The sequence below is a fragment of the Triticum aestivum genome, chromosome 6D (assembly GCF_018294505.1).
Source record: "Triticum aestivum cultivar Chinese Spring chromosome 6D, IWGSC CS RefSeq v2.1, whole genome shotgun sequence".
NCBI lineage: Eukaryota > Viridiplantae > Streptophyta > Magnoliopsida > Poales > Poaceae > Triticum > Triticum aestivum.
The window spans coordinates 9,451,132-9,467,347 of NC_057811.1; the positions used below are offsets into that span (position 1 = coordinate 9,451,132).

At 44.0% G+C, this 16,216-nt stretch overlaps 1 protein-coding gene across 1 annotated transcript; it reads right to left on the reverse strand.

Annotated features, from left to right (window-relative positions):
• Positions 1–12,192: 12,192 nt before the first annotated feature.
• LOC123143016 (histidine-containing phosphotransfer protein 1) lies at positions 12,193–16,216 on the reverse strand. The gene is made up of 6 exons (XM_044561773.1): positions 16,092–16,216; positions 15,850–15,980; positions 15,670–15,738; positions 13,868–13,939; positions 13,069–13,142; positions 12,193–12,619 (listed from the first exon to the last, which is right to left on the reverse strand). The coding sequence occupies exons 1-6, from the start codon at positions 16,146–16,148 to the stop codon at positions 12,591–12,593; spliced, it is 432 nt and encodes a 143-aa protein (XP_044417708.1). The 5' UTR covers positions 16,149–16,216; the 3' UTR covers positions 12,193–12,590.

The window sequence follows — 16,216 nt, forward strand, 5'->3', positions numbered from 1 at the left end:
AACCGAGAGGGGAAAGGACACATATTATGGTTACATAATGGACATATGGGAACTTGACTACGGACATGATTTTAAGGTCCCTTTGTTTAAGTGCAAATGGGTCAATCTGTCAGGAGGCGGGGTACAGGTAGACCCACAGTACGGAATGACAACAGTGGATCTGAACAATCTTGGGTACACTGACGAACCGTTCGTCCTAGCCAATGATGTGGCACAGGTTATCTATGTGAAGGACATGTCTACCAGACCGAGAAAAGAAAAGATAAGGAAGCGAATACATCATACGATGAGCCAAAGCGCCACATAGTTCTTTCAGGAAAAAGGGACATTGTGGGAGTGGAGGGCAAGACAGACATGTCTGAAGATTATGAAAAGTTTCATGAAATTCCTCCCTTCAAAGTCAAGGCTGACCCAAGCATCCTGATAAACGATGAAGATTATCCATGGTTACGGCGCAATAAGCAAATGACACAAGCGAAGAAAAAGTGAAGACTTTCTCCCGCAACTATTATGATGATACCATGCCAACTTTGTAACAGACGAGTATGATACCATTGTCCGTTTTGTACACGAAGTGCATCTAGTTTTTGCCGTAACCCTCTCAACTTTCTTGCACATGCTATGTGGATGAAATGATGATACCATGCCAACTTTCAACCTTTTCAGAGTTCATTTGAAATGCTTTTCAATTTTAGGGTCTTATAGCTCAAAATAATTAGTAAATGCATGAAAAATAACAGGCCAAAAATTAAAAATTATGCCACCTACTGGGCCACCACGGCCTGAATACGATTAGAAACCCATCCATGGGCCAGGATTCAGGCCCGCAGAAGGCCCAGTAGGCCCACAGGCATGTACAGAGAGGTTAGGCCCGTAAGCCTGCTTTAGAGAGGAGCTCGACAGCTCAGGCGCACCGCACCTTATAAACAGGTGCGGCTCTCTCTCAGCTAGCGAGGTGGGACTAAACTCCCACCACCACGCCGCTGTGCAAGGCCATTGGTCCCGGTTGGTGGCACGAACCGGGACCAATTCCACCCTTTGGTCCCGGTTGGTGCCACGAACCGGTACTAATGAGGCTGTGGCCCCACGAGCACCTTTAGTACCGGTTCGTGGCACGAACCGGTACTAGAGTTTCTTACTAAGCAGTTTTTTAGTCCCACCTCGCTAGCTGAGAGGCACTAGGAGCGGTTTATAAGCCCTGAGTGCAGAGACGATGAAGAAGAGGCGCAATGCTCACGTTGCTTAGCTTCAAGCCTTGAGGAATAAGGTAGACTGCATGGAGCTATGTGCAGTGCAGTCTACACTATTCCGAAAGGCTTGAAGCAAATCAACGAGCATTGCGCCTCTTTTTTATTTTTAATAACTTATTACAACTCCGGACTTCTTGTGTTCCGACAAAATAAAATAAACTTTAATAAAATTTATGAAACTAAAATTAACAAAGTATTTTCTGTTCAAAACATTATAAGAAACCTCTAGTATTATTGAAACTAAAATCATATAAAATTGATGCAACTAAAATTATCGAAGTATTTTCTGTTCAAAATCATTAAAAGCAAAAAGAATTTTCATAAAGAACTTTTTTTGATAGAAACTTTAATAGCAAAAAGAATTATCATAAAGTAAAATAAATAAGTAATTAGAAACAAAATAAAATAAAATAAATAAGTTTTTTGTTGTAAGTAGAAACAAAACAAAATAAATAAAGCAAAAAAGAAAACAAAAAACTAAATACAGCAAAAAGAATTTTCATAAAGAACTTTTTTTGATAGAAACTTTAATAGCAAAAAGAATTATCATAAAGTAAAATAAATAAGTAATTAGAAACAAAATAAAATAAAATAAATAAGTTTTTTGTTGTAAGTAGAAACAAAACAAAATAAATAAAGCAAAAAAGAAAACAAAAAAACTAAATACAGCAAAAAAAATTGTTGGGGCGCTGCCCGCTGGGCCTTCCAACCCTCGGGTTTGCAAATACAGGCCCAGAAGGGCTAGAGGGCTCAACGGGCAGCGCGCCAAAGTTAGGCCCAGAAGCCTGCTATAGAGAGGAGTTCGAGACAGCAGCCGCAGCGGGGCTTATAAACCACTCCGAGCCCCTCTCAACTAGCGAGGTGGGACTAAACTTTTGGCCGCGACGCGGGCAGCAAGAGGCCTTTGGTCCCGGTTGGTGCACCAACCGGGACTAAAGGGGTGCATTGGTACCGGTTCGTGGCACCAACCGGGACCAATGCCCCCCCTTTAGTCCCGGTTGGTGCCACCAACCGGGACCAAAGGCCGCCGCTTCCCGCCCTTTGCGCTGCTGAAAAGAGGGCTTTGGTCCCGGTTGGTGGCACCAACCGGGACTAATGCCTACCTTTAGTCCCGGTTGGTGCCACGAACCGGGACTAAAGGCTTTGCTATATAAGCAAACACTTAGGAAATTTTTCAGAGTTCATCTGCAGTTTGCCCCGACGACGCTGACGCCGCCAGGCTGCCCCGCCGCCGCCCGCCACCCGCCGCCCCGCCGCGCCGTCGCCGTCGCCGTCGCCCGTGCCCGTCGTCGCCGTCGTCATTGCCCGCGCCCTCGCCGTCAGCCGCGCCCCTGCCCCGACGCGCGCCGCCCTGGCCCGTCCCCGTCGTCGCCGTCGCCCTGCCCCGCCCTTCGCCGCCGACGCCTCTGCCCCTGCCCCGACCACGCCGCCGTCGCCTCTGCCCCTGCCCCGACGCGCCGCCGTCGCCTTGGTCAGGGCCGGCACTGCCCCCTTCCTCCCTGTCTTTTTATTGCATTTTTATAAAAATGTATATATGTATGTTCATGTATATATGTTCTCTGTGTATATATATGTATGTTCATGTATATATGTTCTCTGTGTATATATGTTCTCTGTGTATATGTTCATGTATATATGCAAAAGATAGATTTTTAGAAAAGTTAGGATTTTTTTCTGTTCATAGATTTTTTTGGTGATATTAATTATTGTAGAATATGCAAATGTTTGTATATTCATATGAACAATGCATTAGGCAAAACCTTTACTTTTTTCGAAATTTTCTATTTGAACATTTTTTTATGAATGAGAGGAAAAAGGAAAATAAGAAGAGGAAGAAAGGAGAAGAAGAGGAGAGGAAGAAGAGGAGAAATAAATAAGAAGAGGAAAAAGAAGAAAAGAAGAGGAGAAGAAGAAAGGAATAGAAGAGAAGAAGAAAAAATAGAAAAAATTCTATTTTTCTTCTTCTCCTCTTTTTTTTTCTTCTTTTTTTTCTTCGATCTTCTCCTCTATTCCTTTTCTTCTTCTCCTCTTTTGTTTCTTCTTCGTTTTCTTATGTTTTATCGGGTCTGTCGTCGTCGATATACCCCTCTCCCGATAACTTCAACACGAGGGGGGGTCGATATACCCCCTCCCCGATAATATTATTTTCCCATGTACGTTCATTGTCGTTGTCGATATAACCCCCTCCCGATAACTTCAACACGTGGGGGGGGGTCGATATACCCCCTCCCCGATAACATTATTTTCCCATGTATGTATGTCGTCGTTGTCGATATATATAACTCCCTCCCAGATAACTTCGACATGATGGACGGTCGATATTTATACCCCCTCTCGACCGTGATAACTTATACCACGGGAGCACCCCCCGGCCCTCTCGCTCGACCAAAACTCTCGAGGACACCCAAACCGTAGAAAAAAACGATGTCGGTCTCCTACCCCCTCCCGCCGCGCCCCTACCCTTGAAGCGTTGCCGAGGCCACCCCAAACCCGGAATAAGCTAGGTCTACGTTTGCACTAACCACCTGCTGTCATGTTTGTGTAATAATTGCCATGTTGTAATATTTGCAGAAACAATGGAGCACGGACGAGACGAGCAAGCAGAAGAGGTGTTGGGGGACATAATCTTAGCCGGAGGTGATATCTTGTCGTATCTTAACGACAATGATGGTCTGGAAGAACAGGGTGAAGAAGCAGGCTACGGTGATCGAAGAGTGGAGGAGGAAAGACATGATTATGATGGCTCCGGTGACCCAATGCTGGTGCAAGAAGGAGCCCGTGGTGACGGCTCCGGTGACCGAACAGAGTCCGGCCAGGTAAATATATTAGTTAAGCCTGTGCTGACTAGCTAATTGATGCATTCATTGTTTTGGTATGTACACATATTAATTAACACTCGTCTTTCTTCTTTTTTCTAGCCCTCCGGATCGAGCACAACTGCGGTAAAGAGACGAGGCCCGAAGAGAAAGTTGCGCTCGGATGAAAGGTTTGAGATCACAGCAATCGCGCGCGACGGCCAACCGATTGAACCCATCCGGACAAAGGATGCATTTGCTGCTCAGTGCGGGGTTCTAGTTAGGGACAAGATCCCGATCAGCATCCACCAATGGTATAAGCCTAAGAAGGAAGACCCTGAGGTGTCTTATGTCAATGATATGCAGAAAGATGATCTTTGGACTGAGCTGAAGGCAAATTTCACCCTACCGCCAGAGGAGGATCCGGAGAAGCCAGTTAAAGAGCAATTAATCAAGTCTCATGCTCTTAAGAAGATGGCAGACCTATTCAGGAGGTGGAAGAATGAGCTGAAAACGTTTGTCGACAAAGAAGAGACACCAGAATTCATCGGCCGGTATGAGAAGATCAGAGATCACTGGCCCGCATTTGTGGCCCACAAGACATCGGAAAAGAGTAAGAAGATGTCAGCGACAAACAAGAAGAATGCTGCGAAGAAGAAGCTTCACCATCGCACGGGGTCAGGTGGCTACCTCAAAGCCCGGCCTAAGTGGGCCAAGGCTGAGAATGATCTGCTTGAAAAAGGGATCGAACCACAGACAATGAACTGGACAGACCGTTGCCGGACTTGGTTCTTCGGGGCTGGCGGAACCTTGGACCCTGTATCAGGGAGGTGCGTTTGGACGAACGAGCTTTTGAGAATACCAGTCAAGAAGATTCAGCAATATATCGATGCAGCGCAGGAAGGGACGTTCGTTCCAGACAGAGAGAACGACGAGCTCACAATGGCCCTCGGGAATCCTGAGCACCCTGGACGGACACGAGGCACGCCAGGCTCCGTTCCGTGGAAGGCTGGTTTTCCGGACGCAGGCGGTTACAAAAGCCAGGAGAGGAGGAAAAAATGGAGCAGACCCAAATTCAGAAGCTGCACGAAAGGGTTCAAGCGCTAGAGGAACGAGACAGCAATCGACATGCCGAAACTACCCCCGAAGCTACCCCGCCATCTCAGCGGAGAAGCAGCGTGGCTTCCACCGAGCTGCTTCAGCTGGAGCATGTCTTGACGGCTCCTGCTAGCTACCCCGTGGATGCTATCACGGAGTCTCAACATTGCCACCTTATGGCGCAATGGCAGAACTTCAAAGTCAAGGCGGCTGTTGGCTCTGTTTTACCTCCTGAACCCGGCGCAACCTACCACTGCCGGCCGATTCCAGAAGGATATGCTAGGGTGATGGTGGATGAAATAACGGAGGGATTTGAGGACCTCCAGCTTGACCACCCTACCGGTGAAGGGGAGACTCGGCTGGGTTTAGCTCTGAAGACTCCGTGCCTATGGCGGAAGGAGCTCATCAACCTTCCGAACTGGACGGCTCCGGCGAGTAAGGGCAGTCCGCCTCCTCCTCCGCCTCCTCCTCCGGCGAGTGATCAGGGCACTCAGCCTCCTTCTCCGGCGCGTGGCGGCACTCCGCCTCCTCCTCCGGCGAGTGATCAGGGCACTCAGCCTCCTTCTCCGGCGCGTGGCGGCACTCCGCCTCCTTCTCCGCCTGCGCCGGCGCGCCAGAGCAGCCAGCCTCCTCCTTCTCCGCCTCGTCAGCAAGGGCGGAAGAGACCCGCCGCCGCTGCGGCTGCTCCGGCGCGTCGTAGTCCTTCTCCTCCGCCTCGTAAGCAAGGAAAGAAGACAGCCGCAGCCGCTCCGTCTGCTCTGCCGGCGTCTAGCAGTACAGCTGCCAGAGGCGGGAGGCAATACAGATTCGGTCCTTCTCTGAAGACTCCAGAGAAGTTACCATACGAGAGGACCGAGGAGGAAACCAGGAAGATCGTGCGAGCCGAAGTGACAAACTTCTTTGAAGGGGTGAAAGCAAAGAAACATCCACCTCCGGAGGAGAAGGTAGATCCGGTGAAAGCAAAGCGCACTCTGGCTGCCCTGACAAAACCACCAAAGTCTCCGCCGAGAGGCAACTATGAGCGCATTCTTGCAAAGACATATGCCGAAGCGGAGCGGTCGGGAAGTACTGTCAGTGATCAAAGGTTAAAAGAACGACGAGCTGGGAAAAAAATTGCCCAGCTCGGCGAACAAGCGAACCAATCGTGCCCCCCGCTCAAGGTGTCAAAAGACATCGTCGCTAATGATCCGAGGATGGTGGCCGGTTATAGCAATCTTGGAGATTACCTGCCCGACGATGTACATTATGAAATCATGGAGGTGGACGAACACAAATACCATTACGGGAAGCCTCTCGTCAAAGATGAAAGATCTCTAACAACGATGATGCGAAGATTACATGATTGGTACATGAAAACCTGCAGAGAGTCTGATGGGATGAGTACTTTGACGCTGAGAGTTAAACCGGAGCATGACCTCGTTGGAATTGAACTGCTGAATGTTCCATTTGAGGATTTCTTCCAGTTTTACAATCAAAAGGCCCTCGATAAAACAACGATCACTTGCTACTGTCTGTAAGTAGTACTACTTCTGTCATTAAGTCTCTCTATATAGGTCAGCTCTTTCATTGCATGTATTTATAATTATCCTCACTATATTATGCAGATTGAAGATCGCCGAATTGAAGAAAAGACAAATCGGTGATATTGGGTTCATTAACACAAATCTCATAGATGCATATACGGTTGAAAAACATCCCAAAGAAGCCGAGGCCAACTTGCTACGATCGTTGGTATTAAATCAAAACAAAGATATAATACTCTTTCCTTACAACTTCAAGTGAGTGTTACTGTCTTGTGCATATTCGGTTTCCCTTATTAGTCCAGGTTATGGTAATGTAATTGATGACTTATGCATGCATGCGCAGCTTCCACTATATTCTCCTAGAGATTAAGCTTGAGCAGGGAGTAGTAACCGTCTTAGACTCGAGACGAAAAGATCCCCAGGACTATGCGAACATGACTCAAATGCTCGAGAAGTAAGTTAAATCGATCATTATCCACCATATCAGCAACTTTGTTCATTTCCTGATATCAAGTAATTGTTTTCTTTGTCTGGCAGGGTTTGGAGAAAATTCACCACAAAAGCTCCGGGACTGCCGAAGAAGCTGCAATTTAAACACCCGAAAGTAAGTACTATAGTAGCATGTTCCGCGCATCTCCTAGTGATTCAAGCGCTAGTTTCATCAATACCATTTAGCATGCTTGCTTATCAGTTTGATTGACCTCTATTTCTTGTAAAGTGGTTGTGGCAGGAACCCGGGAATAATTACTGTGGATACTACGTTTGCGAGTCCATCCGCTACACGACCTGTGAGCGGGGCTACTCTGACGAACAATATGAAGTGCGTAAGCAATAATATTCACAATTTTATTTTATTACCATCATTTGTGTTGAGTTTCATTTATTCATATATATATATGTATTGACCCCCTTCTTCAAATTAGATGTTTCGGAAGCGGGATGAACTCCTAGCACCAGATCGTATGCGAGCAATTCAAGAGGAATTGGCGGCATTCTTCCTTGACCACGTGATCGCTGAAAACGGAGAATACTATGTGGACCCTGTGTTCTTACAATTTAATTAGGAGATTGTATTGTAAGAGATAATTATTGTATATATGTAGCCGGTAGTGTCGGATAGATATACGAGAACTTGTTGTTCGACCAATCTCTCGGAGAAGGAGAGGTGGTCGATATCACTTCTCTCTGTATGCATATGTTCATGACGATCTTCTGTTTCCTTCATTTGATTACTAGCTAGCGTGTCTAGTCCTCTCCATACGTATATAGTACGTAGCGTCGACCAAGCACGGAGATAAGAGAGGACACTTCTCTCTATTAATTAGCTAGCTAACACAATATATGAAACACCTAAATTAACCCCCCAAACCCCCCCCCCCCCTTTCAAAAAAAACAAAAACCCCAGCCCCTGAAATGCTGACGCGTGGATGCCTATTGGTCCCGGTTGGTGACACCAACCGGGACAAAAGGCCCTGCCTATTGGTCCCGGTTGGTGGCACCAACCGGGACCAAAGGCCCCCCTGCCTGGGCTGGCAGCAGCGGCCACGTGGAGGACCTTCTGTCCCGGTTCGTGTAAGAACCGGGACTAAAGGGTTAGGGCTTTAGTAACGACCCTTTAGTCCCGGTTCAAAAACCGGGACAAAAGGCCCTTACAAACCGGGGTAAAAGCCCCTTTTCCTACTAATGGCTATAGTACAATACTAGAAGGATTACTTAACTTGCAAAATGCAAAAAAGAGAAAAGTAGGGGCTTCCCTGAATAAAACTAATGCATTGTCAGGCCATACTTGTTGCTGAAGCTTCAGGGCGTCATCAACTAACAGAGACTTCAGAATCATGTATAGCACAGCAAAGCCATAGCTGCCATGTTTCGTCTTGTTTCCCGGAAGAAGAAAAAAAACATCATGTACATCCCGGCGGCAGGAAGAAGAATAAGGTGTGACATCTGCGGCGGCAGTGTCAGCGGCGACGCTATAGGAGAAAGCCCCCCGCCGATCCCATCGCTTCTGGACTTGCATCCTAAGGTATGAATCGCCCGAATCTCAACTTACTTTGATTCATAGCTTGCACTTCCTACTTAGATTTGTTTAGTCATCATCGATTTAGGTTTCCCTAGTGCATGCAATTCAATTTAGAATTTTTCATCATCCATGGTCACTTCACTAGTTTATGGGGGACCCAGTTTATGGACGTTTATAATCGCTTGCCATAACATGTACAAGGAGCAAAGTTTAAAATTCCACGCAAGATTTCGTACTGGGTTTTGCTTGCATTTTTGTTTGTCCTTTCAGATTTTTATTCATCTGAATTGTGATGCAGGAAGACATGGCGGATGTAAGTCATGAGTCAATGATGGAGTAATATCATATTGCCAACAAGATGTTTAATAGTGAGGATGAAGGTTATAGATTCTATAACAAATATGGTCTTGAGAAAGGTTTTAGTGTCCGGAGAAGCTATGTCGAGTGGGACGGATCCAACTGCCATATAATTTTAAGGAAATTTATGTGCAGTCGTGAAGGGGTTCGTGAAGAGAAGCACATGAAGAGGAAGATGGAAGATAGAAAGAGAAGGCCACGGAGTATAACTCGTGTAGGGTGTAAAGCTAAATTGGTGATTGCAAGACAGGAGGAAACAGGTCAGTGGTTTGTGAAGGATTTCATCGATGAACACAACCATCCCCTAGCCCCACGGGATCTGTCGTGTCTTTTGCGTTCACACAAAAGAATTAGCGATGAGCAGAAAGCGGACATTGCAGATATGGAAAAATCTGGGATCAGAAAACACCATATTATGGATATTATGTGCATGCAATACGGTGGATATGATGAGGTTGGATGCATTATGAGGGACATTTACAATTTCTGCCATGCTAACAAGCACGAATCAATTGCTTCCGGGGATGCTCAAACGGTGATCAGTCACATTGTGGTGAGGTAAGAGCGAGATTCAGATTTTTTCTTTAGGTACTTGGTCGATGAAGCTGGCCATCTGAACAGACTGTTCTGGTGTGATAGTCAATCGGCGGGCGCGTCAGCGCCATTAGATAGAATATTGTTTGCCGTCCACTAGCTGACGGCAACTTTGCCGTCAGCTAGCCGACGGCAAAGAACTGGCTAGCGGCAAGAGCTAGTTTGCCATCTGCTAGCCGACGACAAAGAACTGGCTGACGGTGAAGGCGCAGTTTGCCGTCTGTTTTTCATGAGCGGACGACAAAGAAGGTCTTTGCCGCGGACGGCAAAGAACTGGCTGACAGCAAATTATCTGATTCCAGTAGTGCATAATGGAAAACCAATTGATCTTGCATGTATGGATGTAGCGTGAGTAATAGCCAATTTTCCTATATGGAATTGAATGAGGTTCCATATATCTAGGGTTGACTATCATTGCTCAGTGACCGAGTTGTTAGTTTCCCGTATTCGTTAACACATTCAATCATAATATGCAAGCCGGCCCACCCATACAATTACTTTGTTACATAATTACATGACAAAATTTAAACACAACTGGAAGGACATGTACATCCCCCAAGTTGATTTTGATGTTAATGATAACATGATTACTAATATAACCATGTGCATGAGTTCTTCACAATGTTTAGCACATTTTTTGAGAAGCACTCATGATAAGAGAAGGAGACAACTAAAGGTCGATTTACGTGATTTATCAAGTCAACAAGAACTCCATACTATAAAGAGGGGGGTGAGATACATACTAAATGTTTCTATGGTTTTTGTATCTTACATGTTATATTCATGTCATTTATACATAGTTTTTCCTATCAATTTCTATACTAACCTATTCATTAAGCGATGTAGTTTCTTGGGGCATGTATAGGGAGTGTGTGGGCACATGGCAGCTCCCCAGAAATGAATGTTCTGACCAGGGCCGGCCCTAGCAATTCTGAGGCCCTAGTGCAAGTGTGCAACCGAACAAATCCATTTGATAACAAAGAGAGAGATTAAGGTGGTGATACACCTAGAAAAATCATTAAATTAGCATCGTTGGGCCCCTGCCTTCTTTGAGACTTGTGGTAATCCATGTGGGGGATGAAAGTAGGGGAAGAAAGAAGAAAGAACGAAGCGTCCGTGCGTTTTTTTTTAGAGAAAAGGTATCAACGGCTGGCTCTGTAGTATCTACACAGAACATAAGAATATAAGTAATGGGCCCCTCCCGTGGCTGGGCCCTAGGCAGTCGCACTCTTTGCCTAGGCCTAGGGCCGGCCCTGGTTCTGACGCAAGCTTGTACTTCAAGTTTTGGAAGTACCATATTTTGCTTTCAGATTTTCCAGAGTTACGAATCTCCTGGTAAAACAGTATCAGGACTCACAAAATAGCATCCAGAAACTACTCCGTTGTGCATGCAGAAACAACATCCAAAAAACAATGGATTTGGGTATGAACATCTCAAGTTATGGCCCCTAAAAATTTGATTCCGATATGTTTTCTTCCATGGCAGAAAAGCAGGTAGTACGTTGTGAACCCCATCGTGTAATTTTTTTAATCCTTTTTCTAACTCGCCCAACATTTTCTATGACACTAAAAATCATCAGTGAATATGCACATGCCTAATGACGATCAAATGTTTTGCCGAAAATCAGAGAACGTCACCAAAGTTGTCGAGGGCGCTGCCCCAAGAGGAAATCCGCTGGTGACTGTCTTTCCGTCACAGAGAATGATCTTATGCGGCGTTTTTTGTTCTGTCATAAGGATTTTCGTCATAGAAGCACACAGTTTGTAGTGAGCACAACGGTGGTGGCCTGGCTAGCAAGTCGACAATTGGTGTGCAGCGAGATGAGAGGAATCAAGTGGGGCAGGGTGCCTAGGTCTTCCAAGCGGAACCCACATCGCCTCGCGGCCTTTTCTCCTCAGAAGAGATGTGCAACCTACATGGACTCCTTGTGGACCGCCGGTCCGTTAACTAAATGGGCTGGAAAAGGCCCAGTTTACCGCAGGGTCCCCAAATTTTCTTCTGCAACGGGCAGCCCCTTAAGATAGTTGGGCCAGAAAATTTAACATGTGATGAAGGTGGAAATAAACAACTCTAACGACCGAGAAAGGCCTAATCACGACAACAAACGACCAGAAATGAAGAGTGTGTGAGAGGGCTCAGATTAGGATAGGTTTTACTATCCTAAAAATACAGCATCAGATTAGGATAGGGCTCAGATTAGAAATTCTCGTTGTCATCTTGTATGCTAACAGATAGCAAATAAGAAAATATTAAGGAAATCATTAGCTGTTGGTCGGCTGGCGAATAGGGGATTAATAGGGAATGGCAGTTAATCGGCCGATAAATCAGTTGATAAGCTACTCAGTGACCCACCGAGTAGGGATAATCAGCCACTTAACTGATTTATCAGCCAATATTTTTGAACAACGAAATAAAGTACTGAGTTGCGAACCACATCCATGCCTAAACGAAGACAGGAGTAGTTCAAAAGCCTACAAACCATGCAAGCAAAACATAATGTGCACAAAAATTAGCAGAGGAGATTATTTAGTTTACAAAATGTGGTGACTTGTTTGCCTCGTCTTAATGATATAAAATAAAATAGATAGATAAAATACGTTCTCCACAATATACCTCCACAGTCGATACACCGATCAACAAGGCACAAAGATTATATTGCAGCTGCATTTCTACGAGCAACAAACTGACGAGAAATAAGGCACCAGATTAACCACCAATAATCCACAGAACAACCACAGCTGAATTTTTAATTTGACCACTGAGAATTCCAAATGAAAGTGCGAACAATAACAAAGACATCGATACTGGTAGATGATTAGCTTGCCGCTAGGCAGCTACAGACCCCACATAAGCAAATGACTCCAAGCTATATAAGCTAGGTTGAGCATGGTTCCACGACTTCAAAGGTGTTGTACCATCAGAAACATGCAGTTCCAGCTTTATCGCTCAAGTCTACAGTTTAGGATGAAGGCTTGGACCTGCTGGTTAGTTGCGTAACCCATTAAGAAAAGCTTGCACTCTAAGAAAATGAGTTTTACTAAGAACTACAGCCCAAACAGTTAAACACAGAGTATTTCCAAAGATGTCCATCATCCAGACAATAAAGCACGACATGAAGTGTATCAAATATCAATGATGGGATAAGTTGATGCAAAACTATAGTGACCTTTCGAGCTACATTGAAGCTAATATTCATATATAAAATATATGCAAAACCAGTTATCTATCAACAGTAGTCCCAAACACTACTCTAGACAACTCATTTTAGCACTACAAATACTGCATTCATCTCATTAACAAGTTTTTCATTTGTTCGGTTCAATGTTTTTCATATCAAGCAAACTTTAGGATAAGAAGTGTCTCCTTGGCATTCCAGTTTTACTACTGTAATACTACAAAGAGTTTAAGACGAGTTTTTTAAAAGTAGTACCTGAAGCATGTGGATTGAACATGCTGCACACATCATAGAAATCATTCCTCACAGAATCCAGTGAGTTCAGGCACCTACAAGGAAAACAGTACAGTAACCTGTGAAACTCCTTCCCATTTGCAGCTCACAAAAGAAACTTATAAATAATTAGCAGCTCATGAAAGAAACATGATAATAATTAATAACTACTAAAAATTCTCATCCCATTACAATTTGCCTCCATAGGTTTTTTTTCTCCGGTAGAATTATCTTAACAGTTTAAGAGGTCTTATGAATATCACCCCAGAGTCCTTGACTTACTTGCTTAACAAGATATACACTTGCGTCCATAGACAATAATCTAACAGAGACAATATCCAGAGAAGAAGACAAATCCTAGCTTCCCTTTTATAGCTCTAAACGCTATGATAATTAGGGCATTGCCGTCAATGCTGCAAAAAGAGAACCCAGCTTTTCGTTTCAATTTTTGTTTCTAAACATTCATGGAATAGTGTTCCTACATTTAATACAACATTATTAAAGGATATGATTAACTAGAAAATTGTGCTAGCGCAGTTATATTCCTAACCCAACAAGCTCAGTGGAGTCGCCCAAAATCTGTGTCTATAAAGGCTGAGTAAAATGAGTAGTTTACAAAGGCAATGAACATGCAATTGCATCGAAATATACTAACACTAATAATATGGAAATGTGTTGCAGTAGATGAGTAAAGCCACTAGGCCATCGCAGTCAGTATGAGATTTGAGTAACAAAATGATCGAAAATACAATAGTGTGACATAATGATACAAGGTACTGACCCATCTCTGCTCTTCTCCTGACAACACTGATGGAACTGAATGCAACTGTTCTTCACTCTCTGAGCACCAATACTGCAATATGCAATAGCATACAATCAGAAAGACCCACAAAATCGCTTTAATGAATGAAAATGAACATCGCAGTTCTATCTCTTCACTTCACAATCCTAAGCGAATAGATGTAGCACTATTATCATCTGTACCTGACTTAAGAAGTCAACTAAATACAACTATGAAAGCCCGGTGTAAGCAAAGCAATTTATTTCACCAGAGCATATATGCAATATGAAACATTAATCCAGTAGGGAATATGTGTAGTTTCTGTAATGAAAGTGCTAATCCAAGATAAATGACTTTGAATAAGCTAGATATTTTACATGTAAAGTGGTAACGACTCATTGGATTACATCCTCTAATTCCATAAGAACCACATGTATAGACCCAAAACACACACGGACTTAACTTGATTAGGCAAGGGGACAATTTGGGCATAATAATATTAGTTTCTAAGGATAATACTACCAATGTATATTAATAATCACACAAAGGACTAAACTTGCAAAACTATCAACTAGTTCGAATGGGATCAGTTGACCTGAATATGTAAGATAACTCGAGTGTACAGAACCATCCAAGTAATGTGAATGCAGTGGAACATGTTTCTCCGATCTATGTCACGGAATGTTGTGACGATAAAAGAGCGTATGATAATCCTCACCAAATTAATTATAAGAGACCCACGATGTGAAGTGCTACTCTTTGAGCTGCTTGATGTGTGCGGAACATATTGATAGATCTAAATTATTAAACATGACAATGGCTGAACAGACATGTTTCTCCGATCTATGTCATGGAACGTTGTGACCATAAAATACAATATGGTAATCCTCCCAAATTAACTATAGGAGGCCCGACTTTAAAAAGGAGATGTGAAGTGCTATCTTTGAGCCGTTTGATGTGTGTGGAACATATGATGCTTTTTTTGTCGGATGTCGGATCTAATTATTAAACATGACAATGGCTGAATGGATTTTCTTAATCGGTTGGACCACTTTACACTGTACTCATTGAGCTGTCTGGTTTATGGGAAGCAGATCATATTTGTCAGATCCAAATCATCAAATGGTAACAACGGACAAACAATTTGTCGGATCTAAATAATATAGTATAATTGCCAAACAGTTTGTCGGATGCATATCACACAATAGTACAATGGCCTAACTGTTTGTCTGACCTAAATCATAAAACAATATAGCAGACAAACTATTTCTCGAATGCAGATCATAGAACAATACAACGGCCAATCGGTTTTTCGTATCTAAATCACAAACAGTACGACGACAAAATTGTTCGTCATATCAAAATCTAAATGAGTATAACGGCCAAATGGATGTCACCTCTCCCCAAATAAATGGGAAGATCTACTTGTTGAGTTGGCCAATGTGTACGGAACGGATAATTTTTGTCGGATCTACATGGTAAATCACTGCAACATGCCCAACAGATCTCAGCCCTCCGCATGTCGACCAGAAGTGGCACTAATACGAAAGAACATCAATCTATACTCATTGAGTCGTCCAACCAATGCATGAAATGGACCATCCTTGTCAGATCTACGACATAAAACACTATAATGATGAAACAGACCATAATTCTCCCCCAAGATGATTGGACGCCTTATCGTGTATCGAACAGCGAGCTAAACACCTAATTTTCACGCGAAGAACCGAAACAATCACAGTTCCTATACTATTGCACAATCACATACAAAGAGGACATGAAAGAAGAAGAAAAGAGCTCACCATGCACTGCTTCCCTTGAGTTCAAGCACAAAACGGCTCACCTTGTAATAGTCCACACAGGGCTTGTCCCTGCAAAAACAGCAACCATATCCCCAAGCTAAAAATCAAACCAACCACTCTACACTAATGTTCGGATCACACAACATGGGTGGGCGAGCAAAGGAAAGGAAGCTTATGTACAGCAGCTTGGCGATCTCGCCGATGATACGCTCGCCATCCTCGCAGAAGAGCGTGACAACCTTGTCGATGAAGTCTGGGGCGCTTCCTTCCTGGAGCATCTGCAGCTCCTGGAACTGATCGTCCAGCAAACCCTAGCCCACCAAATAAAGACACAAAAAAATCAAATTCCCCGACAAATATCGCGTTACCTATCCACCTCAATAAATTCCACATAATTGGAATCAAAATAGTAAATAGCTTACCGCAGCGAACATGTTGGCCACGAGGGTATTGAACTGGTTCAACATCGGGGCCGCCATGGCTACCCACAACAAGGAGACTAGAGCTACCAAGGAGGAAGAAAGCTAAGCAAGGAGGGGACAGGGAG